Source organism: Pempheris klunzingeri, chromosome 5 (assembly GCF_042242105.1).
Source record: "Pempheris klunzingeri isolate RE-2024b chromosome 5, fPemKlu1.hap1, whole genome shotgun sequence".
In the NCBI taxonomy this organism is placed as follows: Eukaryota; Metazoa; Chordata; class Actinopteri; order Acropomatiformes; family Pempheridae; genus Pempheris; species Pempheris klunzingeri.
The window spans coordinates 824,107-846,500 of record NC_092016.1 but is presented as its reverse complement, the minus strand read 5'-3'; the positions used below and the strand labels follow the sequence as shown (position 1 = coordinate 846,500).

Sequence of the window (22,394 nt, the reverse complement as noted above, 5' to 3'; positions counted from 1 at the left end):
CCCAGTTACACAAATATTGTGTCAGATCTGAACTAACTGTTTAAAACACCAAAGTCACACAAGAACACAAACACACTGACTGATGGAGGCAGCAGCTCCTGAGTCCTGTGAGCTTAAATCCCTGTTTTAGTGAATGTAGTCTGGTGTGTGTGCTGTTTGTGGTTAAACCAAAAGGATCTTCCAGGTCTCTCTCTGTAGGGATCCTTTCCATGATGCTGTCACACACTTAGAATAACACTCTGAGCCTGTCAGTGGATCAAACAAGCTCTTTTAGTGGACCTACTGTGATCAGCTGTGATGATTGGAGTCGATCTACAGGTTTGTTTTTGTACGCATCATTTCTTGAACTCAGTGAATGTAAAAAATAACGTTTTCCTTTAAGAGCTTGAATTTCCTCCCACTACAAACATACTACGAGCTGAGTCGCTGAGATGTTTTGGCGTGGACCAAAGTGTTGAACCCTCCCTCTCCTTCCTGAGAGTCGTGTTGTGGTTAAAATGTTAACAATTGGTGAAACCAAAACCGATGACACGTTTGACTCTCTGGATGTCCCAGCATGCCGATGAGAGCTGGCAGGGCTGCAGCGGGGGTGTGATCTGGTATCTTTGGCTGCAGGAGTTCAGGTTTGGCTGAGCCGTGGTGTGTTTGGGCTACAGGTCGGTGTAGTTCAGTACGGCTCCACGGTGGTCCACGAGTTCAGCCTGGGCGAGTACCAGACGGTGGAGGAGGTGGTGGAGGCCGCCAGGAGCATCGACCAGCGGGGCGGCGAGGAGACGAGGACGGCGCTGGGCATCAACGTGGGCCGGTACGCCGCAAACCGAAGCCCCCGATGAAACCTAAACCCCACGCAGTAACCGGCCCGGTTCACCGGTCTGACTCTTCTGGTTGCAGGTCCGAGGCGTTCAAGCGCGGCGGACGTCCCGGCGCTCAGAAGGTGATGATCGTGATCACAGACGGAGAATCTCACGACAGTCCACAGCTGCTGCAGGCCGTCACCGACAGCGAGAGAGACAACATCACCATGTACGCCATCGCTGTGAGTCCGCCGACCCCCTGAGCTTTCTGCTCCTCGGAGCTTGGACTTCCTCCTTTACCTGCGGCCTCACGCTGACTTCCTGCTCCTCTGTTTCTGTCCAGGTTCTCGGTTATTACAACCGCCGGGGAATCAACCCCGAAGCCTTCCTGAAGGAAATCAAGTTCATCGCCAGCGACCCGGACGAGAAGCACTTCTTCAACGTGACGGACGAGTCGGCGCTCAAGGACATCGTGGACGCGCTGGGAGAGCGGATCTTCTCCCTGGAAGGTCAGCTGACCCTCTTTCTGGTCGTTGGTTGGTTAAATGTGGTCTTATTTTAGGGGACGATGCAGGAAGGAGATTAACAATCTGAAGGTTAAATGTTTTAAACTTTTTGTCGTCCAGAAGTGACATCACTCTCTCACCTGGATTAACGGGATGATTACATGAAGTCATTTTATTTAACACCTCTCTTACTCTCACAGACTCCCTGGACTCAGGAATCTATAATCTCAGAACATCAAAGTTTGTCCTCGTAAATGTATTTTGACTTTATTCTCTGAGAATATCAGTTTTGTTCTTGTTAATTCACGACTTTAATCTCAGAGATTTCAGGGTTTTGTTTCCTGAACTTGATCATTTATAATTTCAAGAAAACTTTTTTCATCTTTCCCCCAAAATGTACCACTTTAGTCTTTGAGAATGTCAAGTTTTTTCTTGTAAACTTAATTTACTTTAATCTCTCAGAATATTAGATAAGTTTCTCATGAATTTTTAAGATTCTTCCCGTAAATTTCCACCTTTAATCTCTGAGACCATTCAGGTTTTTCTCTGCTAAATTAGTTTGGGCTACTGGCCCCACTGAAGCTCACAGGCTGATGTCGTCTGTCTGTCTGTTTGCAGGAACCAGCAGTCAGGGCCGAGGCTTCGGTCTGCAGATGGCTCAGGCTGGTTTCTCCTCACATTTAGTCAGAGTGAGTTTCTTTTCTTATACACTGTTTTATTTGTTCAGTCTACAGTCCTGAAGTCTGAGGCCGTCGCTTCTGATTGGACTCTTTAGTTCGGTCACTTTCTCTCCGGTCATCGTAGCGACCAACACGTCCTCATGGATGGATCAGTTTTCACTGACGTACATGAAATGACATATATGACTCTTAGGGAGTACCAGTGGCTCCATCGCCATGGCTACAATAACAAACACAGTGAGAAACGCGGTGGGTTTAGGAGGAAGCCTTTATTCTTTTCCACTCCTGAGCAAGGTGCCTGATTCAAATATGGAAAGGATCCCTATAGAGAGAGACCTGGAAGATCCTTTTGGTTTAACCACAAACAGCACACACACCAGACTACATTCACTAAAACAGGGATTTTAGCTCACAGCACACAGGAGCTGCTGCTCTGCTGCTGCCTCCATCAGTCAGTGTGTTGGTGTGTTGTTGTGTGCTACACTAGTCTTTTGTCAGATCAACACTCCACAGTCACACAGGAACACAAACAAACTACTTGATTGAGACAGCAGTTGACCAGCAGTGTCCATGTAAAATTACTATTTTAGTCAATGGAGTCTGGTGGCTTTGAAGAGAGCAATCTTAATCTGTGCTGAAAAGATTACTGCTGATACCATCCTGGTCTATACTTTTATTTATAGAGTTTCAAGTAGATTTTGGTAACAATTGCTGATTTTCCTTCAGTTAAACAAATCACGATCCAATAAAATCGTCAGTCAATGGATGCAGAGTTTTCTGTTTTGTTGCTCCTGATTCCAACAGAAACACAGTCAGGACCAAGCTCTCATCTGTTGGTGTCAGCACCCCCTCTGGCTCTGCTCCTCACAGATGTCTGAGGCTTCAGGAGCTTCGAGAAATATTTCGGCTGTTTCCACCGTCAGGGAGTGAAAGTGGTGTCGTGGAAACTTTCTATGTGTAACACAGAGCAGATGGTTTTCCTGAGCTGAACGCTGCCAACAGAGCGCTCGCACACATGAACACATGCAGGGAGGACAGAGTTACACATTTATTAACACCATCACACACACAAATATGTCAAGACTTTCTTGCTCTTCAGTTTCTGGTTTAAAAGGTAAAAAAGTGAAATCAGGTCGCAGGCAGACTGATGTGGAAACCAGACGGAGCAGAGTCGTCCTGCAGGAAAACCGTCCTCCCGTCGGTCAGGAGGACCGATCGGGTGCTGATCCGGAGTCAGTCCATGTGCAGGCCGGCTGCTGTGTGGTGCGGCCGCCAACGATTCGGTCATTCACTGAGGCCCTCAGCTCGCTGGCCCGTAGAGACTGTGACTCAGTGCTTTAATAACTTTCATATCTGGACGTTAACGAGCGCCAGAGAGCGACTGACTGCACACACGTGTTGTGAGACTGAGGCTGCGTTCAGTGTCTGTAATTCAGTCTTTTATAATGAAAATGCAGCCAAAATTAGCAGGATTTTACTGCCTCCTGCTCCTCCACCCTCTCTGGGTAAAGACATGAGACATGAACCAGGCTCTGTAGCTGAGAGGAACACTTTGGCATCATGGGAAATCTGACAGCCTCAGATTACTATTTTAAATGTTTGCCAACATTATGAATAGGAGATAGAACTGTAAGAACTTATTTGTTCAAACACAAGCAGCCGTTATATCGCTCTCTTCAAAAGACACCAGGCTCCATTGACAAAAACAGTCATTTTAGCTCACAGAAAAAGTCGACTACTGCCTCGGTCAGTTCATTTGTTTGTGTTATTTTGCACTAGATAAGTGTTGTGTTGGATCTAAACTAATCTTTTAAACTCTAAAGTCACACAATAACACAAACAAACTAATTAATCGAGACAACAGAAGACCAGCAGTGCCCTGATAAAATCCCTGTTTTAGTGAATGTAGTCTGGTGTGTGTGCTGTTTGTGGTTAAACCAAAAGGATCTTCCAGGTCTCTCTCTGTAGGGATCCTTTCCATGATGCTGTCACACACTTAGAATAACACTCTGAGCCTGTCAGTGGATCAAACAAGCTCTTTTAGTGGACCTACTGTGATCAGGTGCAGTTGTCCCAAAGGATCACGTTGCAGCCATTGCAGCCCGTTTGGTGTCTGCTGGCTGAGGTGATCTACTGGACCAGTTCCAACACTTTTACTGCCTACCAGTCACTCACACACCAGGATGTGAAAAACAGGGCCCACAGTGGAAAATCCCATAGTTCTTCTTTTACCTAGCTGGTGGAAAGCTGACTTTCATACATGGTTCTTATGGGACAGTGATGACGCATCATTACTGAATAAAACAACAGAATAAAAAACAGTGTTTCTGATGCTCAGGAAACTTCCAGCTGGTAAAATCTTCTCAGGAGGTCGTAGCCGAAGCTTTTCTGCTTTCAAAAACAACAAAAAATGTGAAAATCAGAGATCACTTCCATGTTGTAGATCATCCTGCTCTCTCAGTTCCTCTCCTGTTATCTCATTGTGGTTCATTTAAAGGATGGCGTCCTGCTCGGGGCGGTGGGCGCCTACGACTGGAACGGCGCCGTGCTGAAAGAGACTAAACACGGAAAAGTCGTCCCGCCGAAATCCTCCTACGAGGACGAGTTTCCAGAGGAGCTGAAGAACCACGCAGCCTATCTGGGTAACCGACGGAGAACCGTTACCGTCTGCTCTCATGTTCACTGGTTATTCAGCTTTAAGCAGTAATTAAACCTGATGGTGAAGCCACTGGAGACTCTGCACCGTCATTTAAACGTTAACCTGATGGGGTGAGGGGTGTCACCCACAGACTGGGTGAGGTTCAGACTCAGTTCAGCTCATAAACTGTAGAGCAGAAGGGGGCGTGGCCAATGTGACGTCACCTTTTGGTTTGTGGACTTTAAAGCCTCGAGTTTGGCTTCATAGGCGACGCCATCTTAGTCTTTTTGGAGCCAGAAGTGACGTTCATTCCTCAAAGACCTCCTCTGATTGGTTAGGTTTAGACAAGACCCTCCTCTGATTGGTCAGTGAGCAGGTAGCCCCGCCCTAAAGCTAACTTACTAAATGAACTGAAGAAGACTGTAAACTAGAGACTGAGAGCAGAAACTGTTCACTGAGCTGATAAATCATTTCCTCATTGACTTCCATCCAGTCAGACTTCTGTTTGGAGCCGGTGGAGTCGCCCCCTGCTGGACACTAGAGAGGAAGCAGCTTCAAGGCTCTTCAGCGTTGACCCGGAAACTACAAACACTTCTTTATACAGTTTGTGGTGTGAGCACAATAATTTGGGTTCATCTTCTGAAGAACATGAATTAGAGCTGAGCAGCCTTAGTTTAGGATTAGTTTAGGGGTCCCACAGTGACCAGGGAGTTGATCCTTTAGCTGAGTTTAAAAACTGAAGTCCTGATTGATCCCATCAACGTCGTCTCTCCAGCTGATGTTCCTTTATTCTCAGACAAGTGAAATAACTTCCCCTCCTTCTTCGTGGAGAGATTAGAGGCGTCAGGACGAACATCGTCCCCTCCTCAGCTCCCAAATCCCCAAATCTGCCCTCCTGGAGATATTTTACAAACGTTGCAAACATACAGTGTAAAAGATCACAGTTTGCAGGTTAATTGGTGACAGAGTTTAAATGAAATTGGCAAAATAAAGAAGTACACCCCCCCTAAAAAGCAAACATCAGCTGATACACCCGTCCCTCCGTCTGTGTCTTTGCTCCCCTCAGGTTACTCGGTGGGTTCCCTGGTTTCCTCTCGGGGGTTTCAGCTGTACGTGGCTGGAGCACCGAGGTTCAACCACACCGGGAAGGTCATCGTCTTCACCCTGAAGAACACCGGGAACCTGACCATCCTGCAGGCGCTGCTGGGAGAGCAGGTCACACACACACACACACACAGATGGCTGTCTTCTTCTTCTTCATGTCCCTAAAATGTGTCCAACCTCAGCTAGAAGGTTCCAGAAGTCAGTGAAGCAGAATGAGTGAGAAAAGACTTCAGACATGTTGTTCATCAGAGGAGACTAAAGAAAGACAGAGAACATGTTGATCCAGAACAACAGTGGATCTAAAGAAAGACAGAGAACATGTTGATCCAGAACAACAGTGGATCTAAAGAGAGACAGAGAACATGTTGATCCAGAACAACAGTGGATCTAAAGAGAGACAGAGAACATGTTGATCCAGAACAACAGTGGATCTAAAGATCTGTGATCCTCCAGAGGAGATCTGAACTGTTTCAGGTTCTACTTTCTGAGCGACGGAGCTTTGATAGAACAGAAACTCTTTCTGGTGGTGCTGGTTGGCAGAAGAAGCAGCTCTTGTCTCCATATTTGCACAGATTTAATCTACATGACGTATAGTCTTATTGATACTTGTTGTACAATTGATTTGTATTTGTAAAAAAGTTGGAGTGGACCCAGAAACCAAAGATAACCTGTGCAGTCAGCGTTCGGTTCACTCGCTCACAGGAAGTCATGTTAATAAATCAGTGCTTCCATTTTATTTTCTCTGACATCTCCCTTTGTTTTATTATTCCTTCAGATCGGGTCGTATTTCGGCAGCGAGCTGTTATCGATGGACACCGACGGTGACGGACAGACGGACGTCCTCCTGGTGGCGGCGCCCATGTACTACAGCGAGGGCTGGGAGAGAGGAAAGGTCTACCTGTACGCCGTGACACCCCAGGTACACGCCGGGCACAACGTCCAAATGTACCACAATTTATAACCGAATTTCAGGAAAATTGGCAGAAGAAAATGGGAAAGAAAGCAGGTTTCCATCCTGAAGGTTCAGAGAGGTGAACAGTCGGAGCGCTGGTCGACCCTCCAGCGGTGAAAAACACCGGGACCATGATGGAAACCAGAGAGTTCTGTTAGTTTGACGTGTTAATGTGAGGAAAGTTCAGGCATGTTCGACCCTGATCCAGAACAGGGTTTCCTGCCTGAACAAATGTGTCTGGAGTCTTTTCATTGATGATCATTGGTTAGAGTTCGGTAAACTTCAAATGATCGAGGTTCTTTTATTCAGCAGATCATGTCAAACTTTTCCAGCTCAGATCTTAAACTCTTTTTCAATAAAAGACCACCAGCAGACGCCCCGGTGGGCTTCAGCCTTCAGAGTGTTCTAGAAGATGCTGAACCAAACCAACCTGAACCAAACCTTCTCCCTGCAGACATCCTTCGTCCTGCAGGGGGCGCTGGAGGTTTCCGAGCGCTCTCAGAACGCCCGGCTGGGTTCGGCGTTGGCTCAGATACCCGACATGAACGGGGACGGGTTCAGGGAGCTGGTGGTGGGGGCGCCGCTGGAGGACGACCACCAGGGGGCGGTCTACGTCTTTCACGGCCAGGACAAAACCATCCAGCGGCAGTACAGACAGGTAACAGACGCCGGACCGGCTCGGCCCAGCGGACGGTGTCTCAGCAGGGACACTGATAACCGGTGTGGTTTTCCCTCTGCAGCGTCTCTCTGCGGCCGCTTCCTCTGCAGGTCTGCGGTACTTCGGCCAAAGTCTGCACGGGGTTCTGGACGTCAACGGAGACGGGCTGGTCGACCTCGCAGTGGGAGCGCTGGGGGCTGCCGTCATCATCTGGTCAGACCTCACACACACACACACACACACACCACAGCATGGCTTTCCATGAAATCTTGGACACATGTTCATGTTCCCCTCAGGATGAATCTAATCAGCTTTGGTGATCTGCTGAGGTTTCCCTTTCCCATCATGAGGTTCACATTTGTGGTGAAGAGTTTAATATCTTGACAATTATTGGATTCATTGCTATGAACTTGTGGATATTCAAGGTCCCCAGAGGATAAACTCTACTGACTTTGGTGATTTTTATCTCTGCAGCCACCATGAGTTTGACATTTTTGGTTTTTACTGAAACATCTCTGAAAACGTCGGATGGATTGTGATGAAATGTGATTCAGAAATTCAAGGTCCCCTGAGGATGAACTGTAATAACGTTATTTATCCTTTAGATGAGCCTCAGCTGGACTTCTTAGTGCTAGTTAGCAGCACGATGAACATCACAGGCTAAACTGTGTGTCACCTCCTGTATTTATTGTCTCTAAACTCCCTCCAGGTCTCGTGGTGTGGTGCGGATTCAGGCCAAACTGACCTTTGAACCTGAGAAGGTGAACATCTTTAACAAAGACTGTCGGCGAGGAGGGAAGGAGGTCACCTGCATGTCTGTGACCGTCTGTCTGAGCCTGGACTCCAGGACCAAGACCAGGAGGGACGTCGGTAGGAACACAGCAACACTCCAACAGATCAATGTCACTGTGTAGGATGTGTTAAGATGGATGGAGGGACTTCCTGTACCTGAGTCAGGGGGTCACTTTATCTAACTGTTTCATCTGGTCGACCTGCTTTAAAAACAGCTCCATGACGACAGGTTACATCATAAACACACAGAATAATAATCCTCCAAATCAATCATTCATAAAATCAGGCAAAGGGGGAGAAACAACCCTAAAAAGTGATGCTTCAGATCATCAAGGCTTCATCACAGGCACAATACAGGCTCCCTCCAGTGAAACACACTCATGATGAGGAAGTTAAAGCGAGTGTGAAGCCTCCTCCTCCAAACTATCCCTTTAACTCAGCAGCACTGAGTGACTGAGATCCTACAGATCCTACAGATCCTACAGATCCTACAGCTGTCCTGCATCAGAATCGTGCAGACGTTTGGTGTTAGGACCGTCTGTGTGTGCAGAGCGTCGCCGTGGTCTCCTCCTGGAGCTGTTGTCGTGTCTCTGGGTAATCAGCTGCAGATGTGCAGGCCGGCTGCATGGAAACCTCACTAACATGCTGGAACTCCAGACTGCGTCACTCCTCCTCCCGCCATCGCTCCATACCTTCATACCTTCCTCTCTCTCCTCATCTTCACCCCTCCCCCGATCATCTGGACCAGATTAGACACACACACAGACAGACAGGCAGACAGACAGACAGGCAGACAGACACACACACACACAGACAGACAGGCAGACAGACAGACACACACACAGGCAGGCAGACACACACACAGACACCACATGGTATCAAACGACAGGTTAAGAAATCTGAACCTTCATTTCTTACAGCGGCGACGTGGCGTTTTAACATGAAACACTCACAGTTGTTCAACAGATGAGAGCGAGTTCAGCCTCATCAGTGAGGAAGCAGGTGATCAATACAAGGAGCTGATCCTCATCACACCTTCGTTCTTTGGTCCTGCTGCTCCAAGTTCACAGTCTCATGTGTTCATTATCTCATCCTGGTGTGTGAGTGACTGGTAGGTAGTGAAAGTGTTGGAACTGGTCCAGTAGATCACCTCAGCCAGCAGACACCAAACGGGCTGCAATGGCTGCAACGTGATCCTTTGGGACAACTGCACCTGATCACAGTAGAAAACTCTTTTTTTAAGCCGTCACTCTCCTCCTCCTCCTCCTCCTCCTCCTCCTCCTCCTCCTCCTCTTCCTCCTCCTCCTCCTCCTCCTCCTCCAGCTGCTTGGTACAGTCTGGTGTTGGACGAGAGGCGTTTTCCTCCCCGAGCCGTTCTGGATGAAGCCGACCGGCAGCAGCCCCGGAGTCTGTCCCTGCAGGCCGGAGCTCAGAGCTGCCAAAGCCTCAGCTTCTCCATCCAGGTGAGGAGGTCGTCCTGCTCGGACTCACGTGAACACACAAACACACAGACGCCGCTCACGCTCACGCCGACCGTCTCTCTGAACAGGAGACGACCGATTACGGACGTCCCATCCCGGCCGTCCTGGAGACGGGGCTGCAGAGCCCAGACGAGGGGCCGGTGCTGGACCCCGACTGGCCGAGCGTCCTGAGGACCGAGGTGAGAGTTCATCACCTTCGTCTGACACCTGAATGCCGTCCGTGCTGTCAGAGGTATAAATGGTCCTCGTTTCTTGCCGTAGCTTCCCTTCTGGAACGGCTGTGAGCAGGAGGACACCTGCGTCCCCGACCTGATCCTCCACAGTCACACCGACCTCATGGATGTTCAGTGAGGAACAAACACACACACCTGTATGAGGATACCTGTGTGGTAACCCGGGTAACCGGCTCACCTGTGTTTCGCCTGAAGGCAGTTCTGCAGCTCGAGGGAGCGGGAGGCCTGGTCGCTCTGCAGCCGGCGGGGGGCGTCAGAGGACTCTGCGTTCGTGGTGGAGACCGGGCGGAGGAGGATGGTGGTGCTCGCTCGCCTGGAGAACCAGGGGGAGAACGCCTACGGAGCCTCCATCCACCTGTCCACCTCCTCCAACCTGCTCTTCTCCAGCCTCATCGTCAAGGTGTCCCAACACACTTTCAGTGCCGGCTGCTGACACCGCTGTGTATTCAACATCATGTGACTCAACAGGCTCCTCCCCTTCCCCACAGGACCAATCAGGTATTCAGATTGAGTGCTACTCTGACGGCAGACTGGCCAATGAGAGGAGCTGTAACATCAGCGCTCCATTCATGAAGTCCACGTCTCAGGTAGGAGCTGCCTCACAGTGACTGATCCTATTTATCTTTATATGTTTCTGCTCCGATAATCTGACCAATAACACACCTTCATATCTCGTGCTGTCCGTCATACCCAAAGCTGTTATTTTCATTACAGAGAGAATAAACATGTCTACATTTTATTTCTTGTCTGAGCAGCAGTGACAGAAATATTTAAGAAATTTTGAAATATTTCAATGGAAATTTGTGGCAAATGAAGTTTGAAGCTTATAGCATCTGTTTTATGCTATATTCTTCTCTTCAAACACACCAGACTCCATTGATAAAAACAGTCATTTTACCTCCCAGAACACAGCTGCTGGTCTTCTGCTGCTAGTTTATCTGTGTTATTGTTTGAGTTTGGTGTTTTTAAGGGTCAGTTTGAGTCCAACATAATATTTGTCTAACACACAATGACACAAACACACCAACTGATGGAGGCAGCAGCAGACCAGCAGCTCCTGTGTCCTGTTCTCTAAAATCCCTGTTTTAGTGAATGTAGTCTGGTGTGTGTGCTGTTTGTGGTTAAACCAAAAGGATCTTCCAGGTCTCTCTCTGTAGGGATCCAGGACCCAGGTTTAAATATTCTCTCCTTTAATCTGTGAGTTAACAGCCTGTATTACAGACGATGAGGTGTGGTGTCACCATGAGGATCCACTGGTTTCAGCAGTCTGAAAGTTTCAACCTGCTGCTTAGATTGTTAGATTTTTCCGATCTCTCTCTTGAGTCAGTAGCTTAACACTGAATGGCCTCAGTGAATCTTTCATAGTATAATTGGATCAAAGGTATAAACAGTGTGATCACTGCTGCAGACGGCCAGTGAAGGAGGCCTTATTAGAGCTGTTATTCAGTCAGACTAATCATAGTGATTACACAGAGCAGGACGATGCTTTCCACTGACAGCCATTGACTTCAATCCTTCATTAGCCTAACGACCATCCTGTAAACATGATCACGGCCCCGCCCTCCACTGTAAGGCCCCCCGAGGGCCGTCTCCACACATGCCTGCCTGTCTGAATGAAGTCCAGTTTATTGGTCCAGACTGTGGTGCAGATTAGTCTTAACAAGACTGTTGGATCAGGTGAGACGTATCCGCAGGGGAACACGAGCTGCAGCTTCGGTCTGCAGAGGATCTAAAACACCACAAAAACAGAAGCTTCACGCGCCGGGCGACGGCCTGAAGGTGTTCAGTCTGATAACACATGTAGAAAATAGTAAACTGATCAAACCTACCGAGGCTTAAATGTCTCCAGTCTGGAAAGTTTTTAAATATTTCTCACGGTTCTTTTTAAAAGGACCAATATACAGTTTGGAGGAAGTATTCAGATCGTTTACTGCAGTAAAAGTACAAATACTACTCTGTAAAAGAACTTTGTTAGCAGTAAAAGTCCTGCATTAAAAATGTAAGTATGAGGAAAATGTAGTTAAAGTATTAAAAGTAAAAGAACTTGTGACGCTGGTGTGTGTCTCTTCAAAGCCACCAGACTCCATTGACAAAAACAGCAATTTTAACTCACTGAACTCGAGAGTTGTTAGTTTAGCTGCAGTGACTTTAGTGTTTCAACACGTTAGTTTGGCTCTGAATTATCACTTAAAAACACCAAAAGTCACAAACTCACAAACACCAAACTATCTGATCGAGGCAGCGCTAGACCAGCAACACCGGTGTTCTGTGAGGTAGAATTAGTGTTTTTCTCTATAGAATCTGGTGTGTTTGAAGAGAACGATACAATAAGGATTTTACAGGTCTCCTCCAGTTGCCCCAAAGATTTACGTTGGTGCTGCCAGCTGATGTGATCCACTGCGTCACTTCCATCACTTTTTGTATTCTGTCATTGGATTATTATTCATCACCAAACATGGAAACACAGGATTTTACTGTTGGAGCTCATTTTGAACTATTTAGTATCAAACTGCAGCTGATGATTCTTTTTATTCTGGATTCATCTGCTGATTATTTTCTCCATCAATCTATTGATTGTTTGATTTGCTAAAATGGTGAAAATGGAGAGAAACGACGTCACAATGAGCCCAAAGTGACTCCAACAGTCCAAAGCTCAACTTTATTATTATTATTATTATTAAATGTCTGTTTCAAACCCCCGAGTTTTATTTTGAAAGCAACCATCTCTCTTCCTGTCCAGGTGACTTTCCGTCTGGAGTTTGAGTTCAGCCGTTCTGTTTTCCTGGATCATGTACAGGTCACCATGACGACCAGCAGGTGAGACAGCAGGTGTTTATTTGTATGATAAAATATTATAACTATTATATATATATGTCCATTAACCAGTAAAGTCAGGAGGGGAAAGAGATGGGACAATGTATTTAATTATATAGTGGTTAATAAATTAGGATTTTACACCAGTTCAACACAAATAGAGAGGTACGGATGTGTGTCTGTGGAAGTTCTCGCACTAGTGACATTGTGGGGACTCAGCAATGATTTGGGGACACACACTGGTTTATTTTAGGTTCATGTGAGGACTGTGGGATGAATGTAAGTCAATACAATGTCCTCACAAGTCTGTGTGTGTTCATCAGTGAGGGAGACGAGGGATACCCAGACGACAATATCAACGACATCTTCCTCCCTCTGAAGTACCAAACTGACCTCCTCTTCACCAGGTGAGTAACAGAGAAGAGATTCTGGTATTATTAAACCTGGTGTCCACATCCTGGTGTCTGAGTGACTGGTAGGTAGTAAAAGTGTTGGAACTGGTCCAGTAGATCACCTCAGATTCTTATTCTAAGTGTGTGACAGCATCATGGAAAGGATCCCTACAGAGAGAGACCTGGAAGATCCTTTTGGTTTAACCACAAACAGCACACACACCAGACTACATTCACTAAAACAGGGATTTAAGCTCACAGGACACAGGAGCTGCTGCTCTGCTGCTGCCTCCATCAGTCAGTGTGTTTGTGTTATTGTGAGTTGTACAAATATTGTGTTGGATCTGAACTAACAGTTTAAAATATCAAACTAACTGATGGAGGCAGAAGTAGACCAGAAACCTCTGTGTTCCTTGAGGTAAAATGACTATTTTTGTCAATGGAGTCTGGTGGGTTTGAAGAGAGCGATAAAACAGGTTTAAAAATACCAGAATTATCCTTAAAGTACGAAAGACGATAATGAGACTGAAAGTACATCTCATGAAAGTCTCCCTCTCCTCTCTGTGCCTGTCAGAGACCCCAACACTCCTCGTCTTGAGATCAGAGCAGACAGCTTCTCTTCCTCCTCCTCTTCATCGTGGGACCAACCTGACAGCAGCTGTCCCACCTTCAACCTCACTTATTATGTGAGTTAAACTCACAGCACACAGAAAATTCACATTTCTGTTTGGAAACCATCCACTCACACCCAGATGTTGGTGATTTCCAGGTTTTTGGGACTAATCGTGTCCTGATTTAATGGATATTCATGTTTCCCAGATGATGAATCCTCAGGATGATGTTAGCCTTTCTTCTACCAAAAGTTTTACCTCATCATAAAAACATAAAAATCAAATGTTCAGAGTGGTATTACATTCACTAAACATGTTTCAACACTTCCTTCGTCCCAAACTGTCACTTTACACATAGTGTTTCCTTTTAAAGGGTAAAATGTCTAAAAATATATTTACTTTGTTGGGTTGTGTTCAAACAAATGTGTAACTGTAGTCAAAGTAAAGTTACATCACTTACATGGATTCATGATTCTTCATTATCATTAGCAAGCTAACGTTATGTTAGCTAACGTTAGCTTGCAGCTATTTGATTGGACTGAAATGACATCAGCTAAATGCTAAATAACTAAACATAACGTGAATAAAACTCCGTCCATTTCAATCATTAATCATCAATAATGTGATTAATTGCATTGATCCTACACATCAGGACAAACAACAAGCTGTCGATGTTCATTTAACTCCACAGAGACTTTAAGATCATCTTTTAAACTGACAAACATCCTGTGTGAGATTCAAATGCAATCAAAACTTTATTGATCTCTCGCTGTTGACGACCGAACAAGTCTTTTCTGAAATAAGGACTTCACCTCCTCATAACACTGGTCGTCAAAGGGAATTCTGAGAAACAGAAAAGTAAAACCAGACGTCACATTTAGGATCTACAGCTCTTTTTGACGTCCTTCACTCTGCGTGCAGATCCAGAACCTGGGGATCTTCTCAGTGCAGGACCTCCAGTTCAGGGCTGATATCTGGGCCGTGACCAGCCGGGGGAACCAGCTGGTGAACATCTCAGACTACAGCGTCGAGCAGGTACCACATTACACCCGTCCGGCAGGGGGCGACTCCACCGGCTACCCTGTGATTGACGAGGCGTTACCATGGCGACAGGCTATGTTTATTGATAAGTGCTGGGAAGCTGTCTGCTGTGGTGAAACCATCACCTCATGTCCTTCCTCTTCCTCTCAGCCGGCAGCTGGGTCTCACTGCACGCTGCCTCGACCCAGAACAACCAATCAGGTGACAGCTGAGGACCTGTCTCACCTGTCACAGCTGGTAAGACCGACAGGGGTTCAGGCAGAGCTCGTCTCCGAGTCCAGAGTCGGACTTTGTTAAAGAAGTCTGTGTTCTCCGTCTGTGCAGAACCAGAGCAACGGTGAGAGTCTGGCGGTCCGGTGCCGACTGAACCTGCCGCCCTCCGGAGAGCTGAAGGTGACGCTCAGAGGACGACTTCAGCTTCCTGCTCTGCTCGCCGTGAGTTCGGTTCCTCACACGTCTCCTCTGTCCTCACCAACAGTGTTTTAGAATAACAATCTATCCCTTTAAAATGAGTTACTTTAAGAGACTCTGAACGCCGGGTTAAAACTACTGGGCGCCGTGATGGTGCAGTAAAGGTGGTCACCTTGGAAACATGGATGCATCCAGAGAGCTGGAGGCTCCGTTCATTCCTCTGAAAGCTGCTCAGTGGAACATGAAGCCAAAAAAGTTCAACTTCCGGGGTATAAAAGTACCTGGATCTTCCTCGTTATCGAGCCCAGAGAGCCTGGAGGACCAGAGCCTTGGGCCTGCTGAGGCGGCTAACTTCCTGTTAGCTCTATACTAACTTCCTGTTAGTCCTGTGCTAACTTCCTGTTAGCTCTATACTAACTTCCTGTTAGCTCTATGCTAACTTCCTGTTAGCTCTATGCTAACTTCCTGGCTTGACCTTCAGCGCTCACCTGCTCAAAAGCTCTGCAGGTGTATTTGTAGTCTTCTGTTTTTTTTTAACTGCTGATGATCAGCTGACTGACCGACTGTTTCAGGTGAGCTTCAGGTCCTTGGAGTTACTGACTGCTGCCTCCATCCAGCTGGAAGCGTCCAGCCCCATGTTCCTGCAGGAGGACAGACCTGTCAGACAGGTAACGCTCTGCTGTCTGCTGATGAGTGAACACATGAAGGAATGAACTAACTCACTAATTAAGGATGTAGCTGAACTGGAAACCACTGACTCACAAACAGCCGTTCTATCGCTCTCAGCACACACACCAGACTACATTCACTAAAACAGGGGTTTTAGCTCACAGAACACAGGAGCTGCTGGTCTACTGCTGCCCTGCTCAGGTTGTTAGTTTGTGTTGTTGTGTGACTTTGGTGTTTTAAAGGGTCAGTTAAGAACTAACACAATAGTTGTGTAACATACAATAATTAACAAATGACTAAAGGGAACAAAAAGCTGCTACATCACTCTCTGCACACACACACCAGACTCCATTCACAAAAACAGGGATTTTAGCTCACAGAACACAGGAGCTGCTGGATCTCAATTAACCCTTTAAAACACCAAAGTCACATAATAACACAAACTAACTGATGAAGGCAGCAGCAGATAATCAATGAAACAATACGTCATCACATAGTATGATTCACAGATTTTTACATTATATCTTATAATTCCTCTGCACTTATTACATATATTGATCCTCTGAGGGATCAATAAAGTGATTCTGGTTCATGTGGACATAAACTGGACCAGATGTGAGACTTTGCTGCCCTCTGGTGTCACAAATCAGTCGTAACAACAATCAGACCTGCACGTCTTCGACGTGTTGGACATGTACGGAGGACCATTTCAGTCAAAGTCACAAAAATAAATACATAAATAAATAAATACATTTGGCTGTGACATAAATCCTGACATAAATAAATGAGGCAATGAATAAATTGGTTTTTACTTATTTTTATTTTTATTTTTTTTATTTCAGGGGACTATTATTTCCTAACGCCACATTTATATCCCAGCTCTTTTATATTTTATGTTTTATAATGAAATGAACTTGTATCTGGAAATAAAAGTAAATAAATAAAACATGTTTGCAATAAAAACCCATTTATTTATTTATATATTGATTCGTACTGACTGATTTATACATTTATATTTGGATTTATTTATATATTCACTGCCTCATTTATTTACAGGCATATTTATTTAAGTTTATAGTTATTTAATATTGTCTTGAATGGGCTTCCATATGTTTCAACACGCCTGCATTTCTATTTCTATTTATTTGCTTGGTGTTTTTTAAAGACGTTAACCGTCTCCTGTAAATAACTGAGTTTATGGCTCCGTCTCTGAGGATCATTTACTCCGGAGGAGGGTGAGCGGCTGCAGGGCATGATGGGAATGTTTTGTGCGCCTGCAGATCCAGGTGGAGCTGAGGAAGGAGGAGGACCACAGCGTCCCCGTGTGGATCATACTGGGCAGCTCACTGGGGGGCCTGCTGCTGCTGGCCCTGCTGGTCCTGGCCCTGTGGAAGGTACAGCTGATGCTCTCACACCTGGTTTTACCTTTTACACACACGATAAATATTTCAAATTAACCCTTTCATGCATGGATTATGATAACCTCAGTCAGGATTACTACGTGTTTTTATTCATCTTTAGGCAGGAAAACAAGATTGGAACTTTTTTTAGAAGGTTTGAACAGAAAATAATGAGCAACTTGGTGTTGCTGGCTGTCTGTCTTTTTTTTTTTTACTTGCAGTGTCTTCCCACTGTGCAGCAGTCAGTGTATGAGATGATGCAGCAGCTTCACTGTAGTGGCTGATGTGCAACTATGCCATTAAAACTCATGCATATACAAGAAAACAGCTTTTGAATAGCTGTGCACTGTAGTGACCTCTATGCATGAAAGGGTTAATATATATCAGCTAAGAGATGAAGTTCAGGAGGTGATTTAAAGGAGGTCAATGGCTCTGCGGCCTTATCGTCCCTCCAGCTCTTTGTGGGGACGGTTTAGTGTGAGACGGACCAACATGTGAGCGCTGATGCTTCCAAACCAGACACATAAACAGGTTTAACTAACTTTAGGCTTAACTAACTTTAGGTTTAACTAACTTTAGGCTTAACTAGTGGAGGGAAAACATTCAGAGAGCAGGAAGCACACAGACCAACCAGTCTGCTGTCTTCCCAAACCTTTTCTACCTTTTCTACCTGGTCACCTGCTGCCAATCACAGAGGCTACAGGTGACACTGATCTCCCCTCGTCAGGAGCTGGACGGAGCTCAGCTGCAGTTCATGAGTGGAGCAGAAAACTGTGACTGACAGTGTGACTCTGAAACCATGAATCTGTGTGTTTCCTCTCAGCTCGGCTTCTTCAACAGACGGCGGCGGCAGGAGGAGGAGGAGCAGCCTGTAGCCAATGGGAAGGCAGCGGAGGAGCTATAATGTGGGGGGAGACGGTGACGCTGCGTTCAGGTGGACCTTCGTCAGCTCGTGAACTTCACACCTGTGAGCCTGACAGTCAGACAGGAAGGAACAAACACAGAAAATTAAACTGGCTGTTTTCGCATTCCCAACGCGTCAAACATCGTCACGGTGACGCCGCAGGTTCCCTCAACATTGACTTCTTGTTAAGCTCATAACGTGCAGGTGAAGTCTGGTGTTTTTAACCCTGGGTCCTGTTTGTACATATCCTGGTGTCTAAATGACTGATCAGCAAACACACCAGACTCCATTCACAAAATCAGTCATTTTACCTCACAGAACACAGGAGCTTCTGTTCTACTGCTGCCGCCATCAGTTAGTTTGTTTGTGTTATTGTGAGTTATAAAAATAAAAATAGTGTTCCTGAAGGATCTGAACTGACCCTTTAAAACACCAAAGTCACACAATAACACGGACAAGCAAACCACCAGCATCAGCAGACCTCCTGTGTTCTGTGATGTAAAATGACTGTTTTTGTCAATGGAGTCTGGTGACCTTTCTGATGAAATAAAAGGTGTAGTGTAGTAGGATCCCTACAGAAAATGTTATTTTCAGTCAATTCAAACCTACATTATGTACAAACTGGGTCCAGGTTTAAAAGATAAACCCAAACCTGAACCCTGTAGATTTGGTGCCTAAACCTAACCAAACTGCACCCGTTTCACAACATTAACTACGTATTTATCGTTACCATGACGACGAAGGTCACCTAACGTCGTCCTCGTCTGCATATCTGACGTGGTTAATGTCCAACTCTGAGCTGATGAGGGTCACTGAACGCATCACGAGCCTCCACCTGTTACTCAGGGACCCTGACGCCCCCCCCCCCCCCCTTAAAGCTTAAACCAGGAGGCAGCCTGTGGAGTAGATCACTTCCTGTTTATACTAATGGAAACTGTAAATGCATCTTATGGACTCATATTCTATTTTATTTCCACTTTTATATGTGAAGCACTTTTGTTGTATAGAGTCGAACTTTGTGTAAATACTCCCGTGTGAGGGCGGTGCTTCTGTGGATGCACTCGCTTCACACAGGTTTGATACGACTTCACCATTTGTGATAAAATAAAGATGAATAAAGCCGAGGAATGTAGCAGCTGTGTGTTCTGAGAGTTTGTGTTGAAGTATCATCTCTTATTTCTTTGTGTACAGAGACAGTGTGTCCTGAGGGTGGAGCAAATAAAATGTCCTGCTGTCTAAATGGCTGGTCGGTACAAAGAGTTGTTATTCTAAGTGTGTGACAGCATCATGGAAAGGATCCCTACAGAGAGAGACCTGGAAGATCCTTTTGGTTTAACCACAAACAGCACACACACCAGACTACATTGAAAAAATCACTAATTTTAGCATATCATAGAACATGGGACTTTGTGTGACGTTCTGCAAGATAAAATTAGTGTTTTGTCAGTGGAGTCTGGTATCTTTCAAGAGTCGATATAACGGCTGTTTGTGGTTTAACCAAAAGGATCTTCCAGGTCTCTCTCTGCAGGGATCTGTACTTTGTCCGGTAGATTGTCTGCTACACACTGCACCTTTAATTTAATCAGGAACAGCCGTTCTATTGCTCTTTTCAAAGACACCAGACTCCATTGACAAAAAAAGGTAAGTTTTACCTTTGCAGAATACAGGAGTTATTGGTGCACTGCTGCCTCCATCACTTAGTTTGTTTGTTAATCAAGGCAGCAGCAGAGCAGCAGCTCCTGTGTCCTGTTCTCTAAAATCCCTGTTTTAGTGAATGTAGTCTGGTGTGTGTGCTGTTTGTGGTTAAACCAAAAGGATCTTCCAGGTCTCTCTCTGTAGGGATCCTTTCCATGATGCTGTCACACACTTAGAATAACACTCTGAGCCTGTCAGTGGATCAAACAAGCTCTTTTAGTGGACCTACTGTGATCAGGTGCAGTTGTCCCAAAGGATCACGTTGCAGCCATTGCAGCCCGTTTGGTGTCTGCTGGCTGAGGTGATCTACTGGTGATCTACTGGACCAGTTCCAACACTTTTACTACCTACCAGTCACTCACACACCAGGATGAGGACAGATGGGGGTAAAAACAGCCTGCAGGTTGTGCCTAGAAGTGAAAACACCTGTGGGAGGTGATCGTTATCGTGAATAAATAACAGAAGAGCGGTGAATGCAGGCAGAAGACTTTTAATTTGACAGCGTTCATGGAGCAGGAAGTACACGACAGCTGACATCTTCTGAAGTTTCCTGACACACAAACAGAATCTTTGGCTTCGTCTCAGCCACAGAAAACCTGTTAAAACTCAAACCTCCATCAGGACGTGAACATGCTCCTGCAGTGTTAAATAAACCCTCTGACGGGTTCAAAAATAAAGTTATCACTCTGAATGGCACATCATCATCATCATCATCATCATCATCATCATCATCACCACCCCACACCCTTAAAAGCCCCCGGCAGAAGCTGCCTCTGTAATGCCCGATCACATGCTTCACTAACACACGGCGCTCTGCTGGACACACTGCGTTTGAGTGTCAAAGGAAAAGTCTGACATGTGGGACTTCAGTGTTGCATTCACACGCTGCCTTTGCTCCAAAAAAATAAAAAATAAAAAAATCAAACCCTGAAAACAAAAACCAAACCAACGGGGCGTCACATTTGAGCTTTTCCTCCTCCTGATCACTGAACCACCACCGCAGAACTCCGGCTGGACAATCAGGATCTATTTTGCCTCTGCAGCAGCAAACGGCTCGAGTTTCCAGACGTGAATCTTTTACTGCAAACTAAAGGACGAGATTCAGTCTGGAGAAGACACCAACAACAAAAGCAAGGCGGAGGAGCGAGTGTGTGTTTGGTGGGGACTATTATTATTGTCACCTCTAATGTTCGGCTGGAGCAGCCAGACGACTGATTCAGACACTCTGAGGTTATAAAGTCAGACATCTGTTGTAACTTTGTTTTACGTTTTTCCTCCGACAAACACGTCAGAATATTTTAAATACTTTCTTATAAAGTCGGAGATTTAAGTGGTAATTTTACAAGGAGAAAATTCCACAATTTCTCTGAGTTTAAAGTCACAAACTTCGGCCCTTCTGTCGGTGTGCGGCAGCGTTCGTGGCTCCTCAATAGAACTAAATTAAAAACACAACATTAATTTTTTTCTCTACATTTGCTACTTTAATCTCAGAATCTGAGTTTTTCTGATGGTAAATGTAAAAGTTTATAATCTCTCTGGGTTTTTTTGGGATATAACTTTCTACTACGTCGTCATGAATCAGCCCCCAGCTGATAAAACATTTGGTTTTCTTGGCGTTGGACAAACGAGCAAGGAGGCGTCACTTCCTGCCGCCATCTTTCTTTAGATGAAACGGTGGCGTCTTTTTTCTATTTGGCTCAAATGTGATGGAGAGGCGTGAGGAACAGACAGCGTTCCCACTGAGCTTCGTCTGTGTGCAGCCTCACGGGAAACAGAACTAGACAGGAAATTAAACAGCAAATCAATAAATAATCAGCGTGAAGTCACAGAAACTCGCTCTGAAGATGAGGCGTTCATGTGCTTAGAAAAATCATGGGGAAATCCTGTTTTCACCTCCGGCAGCAACAAAACCACACCTGGAACAGGACCGACCCTCACATTAGCATTAGCATACTTCACATTTTACTCCTGATATGACCACCAAAGATACAGTGAAGCTAAAGCTGCAGCAGTGAAATGGAACCAGTCCCAGACCCAACTGTTTATTAAAAACATTAAAGGACAGCTTTGGTGTTTCTACCCATGATCCTCTGTGTCCACATCCTGGTGTCTGAGTGACTGGTAGGTAGTAAAAGTGTTGGAACTGGTCCAGTAGATCACCTCAGCCAGCAGACACCAAACGGGCTGCAATGGCTGCAACGTGATCCTTTGGGACAACTGCACCTGATCACAGTAGGTCCACTAAAAGAGCTTGTTTGATCCACTGACAGGCTCAGAGTGTTATTCTAAGTGTGTGACAGCATCATGGAAAGGATCCCTACAGAGAGAGACCTGGAAGATCCTTTTGGTTTAACCACAAACAGCACACACACCAGACTACATTCACTAAAACAGGGATTTTAGATTTGGCGGCTGCTGGCTGAGGTGATCTACTGGACCAGTTCCAACACTTTTAGAACCTTTCAGACAGATGAGATGTAAAAACAGAGCCCAGGTGTAAAAACACCAAAGTTCCCCTTTAACACTTTCTGTGCTCGTGTTTTAAAATAAATACTGCGCTCAGGGAACATTGGGTTCACATGTTTAAGCACAAGAAGAAGGAAACTACGTGACCAAAAG

General features: G+C 45.7%; 1 protein-coding gene across 1 annotated transcript in view; it reads left to right on the top strand.

The window, feature by feature from the left end:
- The window catches only part of itga11b (integrin, alpha 11b), a 36,010-nt gene extending 17,373 nt beyond the window's left edge, over positions 1-18,637 (top strand). The window contains exons 7-30 of the mRNA XM_070831427.1: positions 657-805; positions 892-1,036; positions 1,138-1,303; positions 1,919-1,989; positions 4,478-4,622; positions 5,685-5,833; positions 6,498-6,641; positions 7,129-7,332; positions 7,415-7,545; positions 8,042-8,202; positions 9,448-9,587; positions 9,674-9,784; positions 9,867-9,952; positions 10,034-10,238; positions 10,327-10,425; positions 12,579-12,655; positions 12,976-13,059; positions 13,619-13,730; positions 14,577-14,690; positions 14,847-14,933; positions 15,021-15,131; positions 15,680-15,775; positions 17,057-17,170; positions 18,000-18,637. Of these exons, the coding sequence (XP_070687528.1) occupies positions 657-805; positions 892-1,036; positions 1,138-1,303; positions 1,919-1,989; positions 4,478-4,622; positions 5,685-5,833; positions 6,498-6,641; positions 7,129-7,332; positions 7,415-7,545; positions 8,042-8,202; positions 9,448-9,587; positions 9,674-9,784; positions 9,867-9,952; positions 10,034-10,238; positions 10,327-10,425; positions 12,579-12,655; positions 12,976-13,059; positions 13,619-13,730; positions 14,577-14,690; positions 14,847-14,933; positions 15,021-15,131; positions 15,680-15,775; positions 17,057-17,170; positions 18,000-18,080 (2,982 nt within the window). The 3' untranslated portion in view covers positions 18,081-18,637. The remainder of the gene's footprint in view (positions 1-656; positions 806-891; positions 1,037-1,137; positions 1,304-1,918; positions 1,990-4,477; positions 4,623-5,684; positions 5,834-6,497; positions 6,642-7,128; positions 7,333-7,414; positions 7,546-8,041; positions 8,203-9,447; positions 9,588-9,673; positions 9,785-9,866; positions 9,953-10,033; positions 10,239-10,326; positions 10,426-12,578; positions 12,656-12,975; positions 13,060-13,618; positions 13,731-14,576; positions 14,691-14,846; positions 14,934-15,020; positions 15,132-15,679; positions 15,776-17,056; positions 17,171-17,999) is intronic.
- Positions 18,638-22,394: the final 3,757 nt, after the last annotated feature.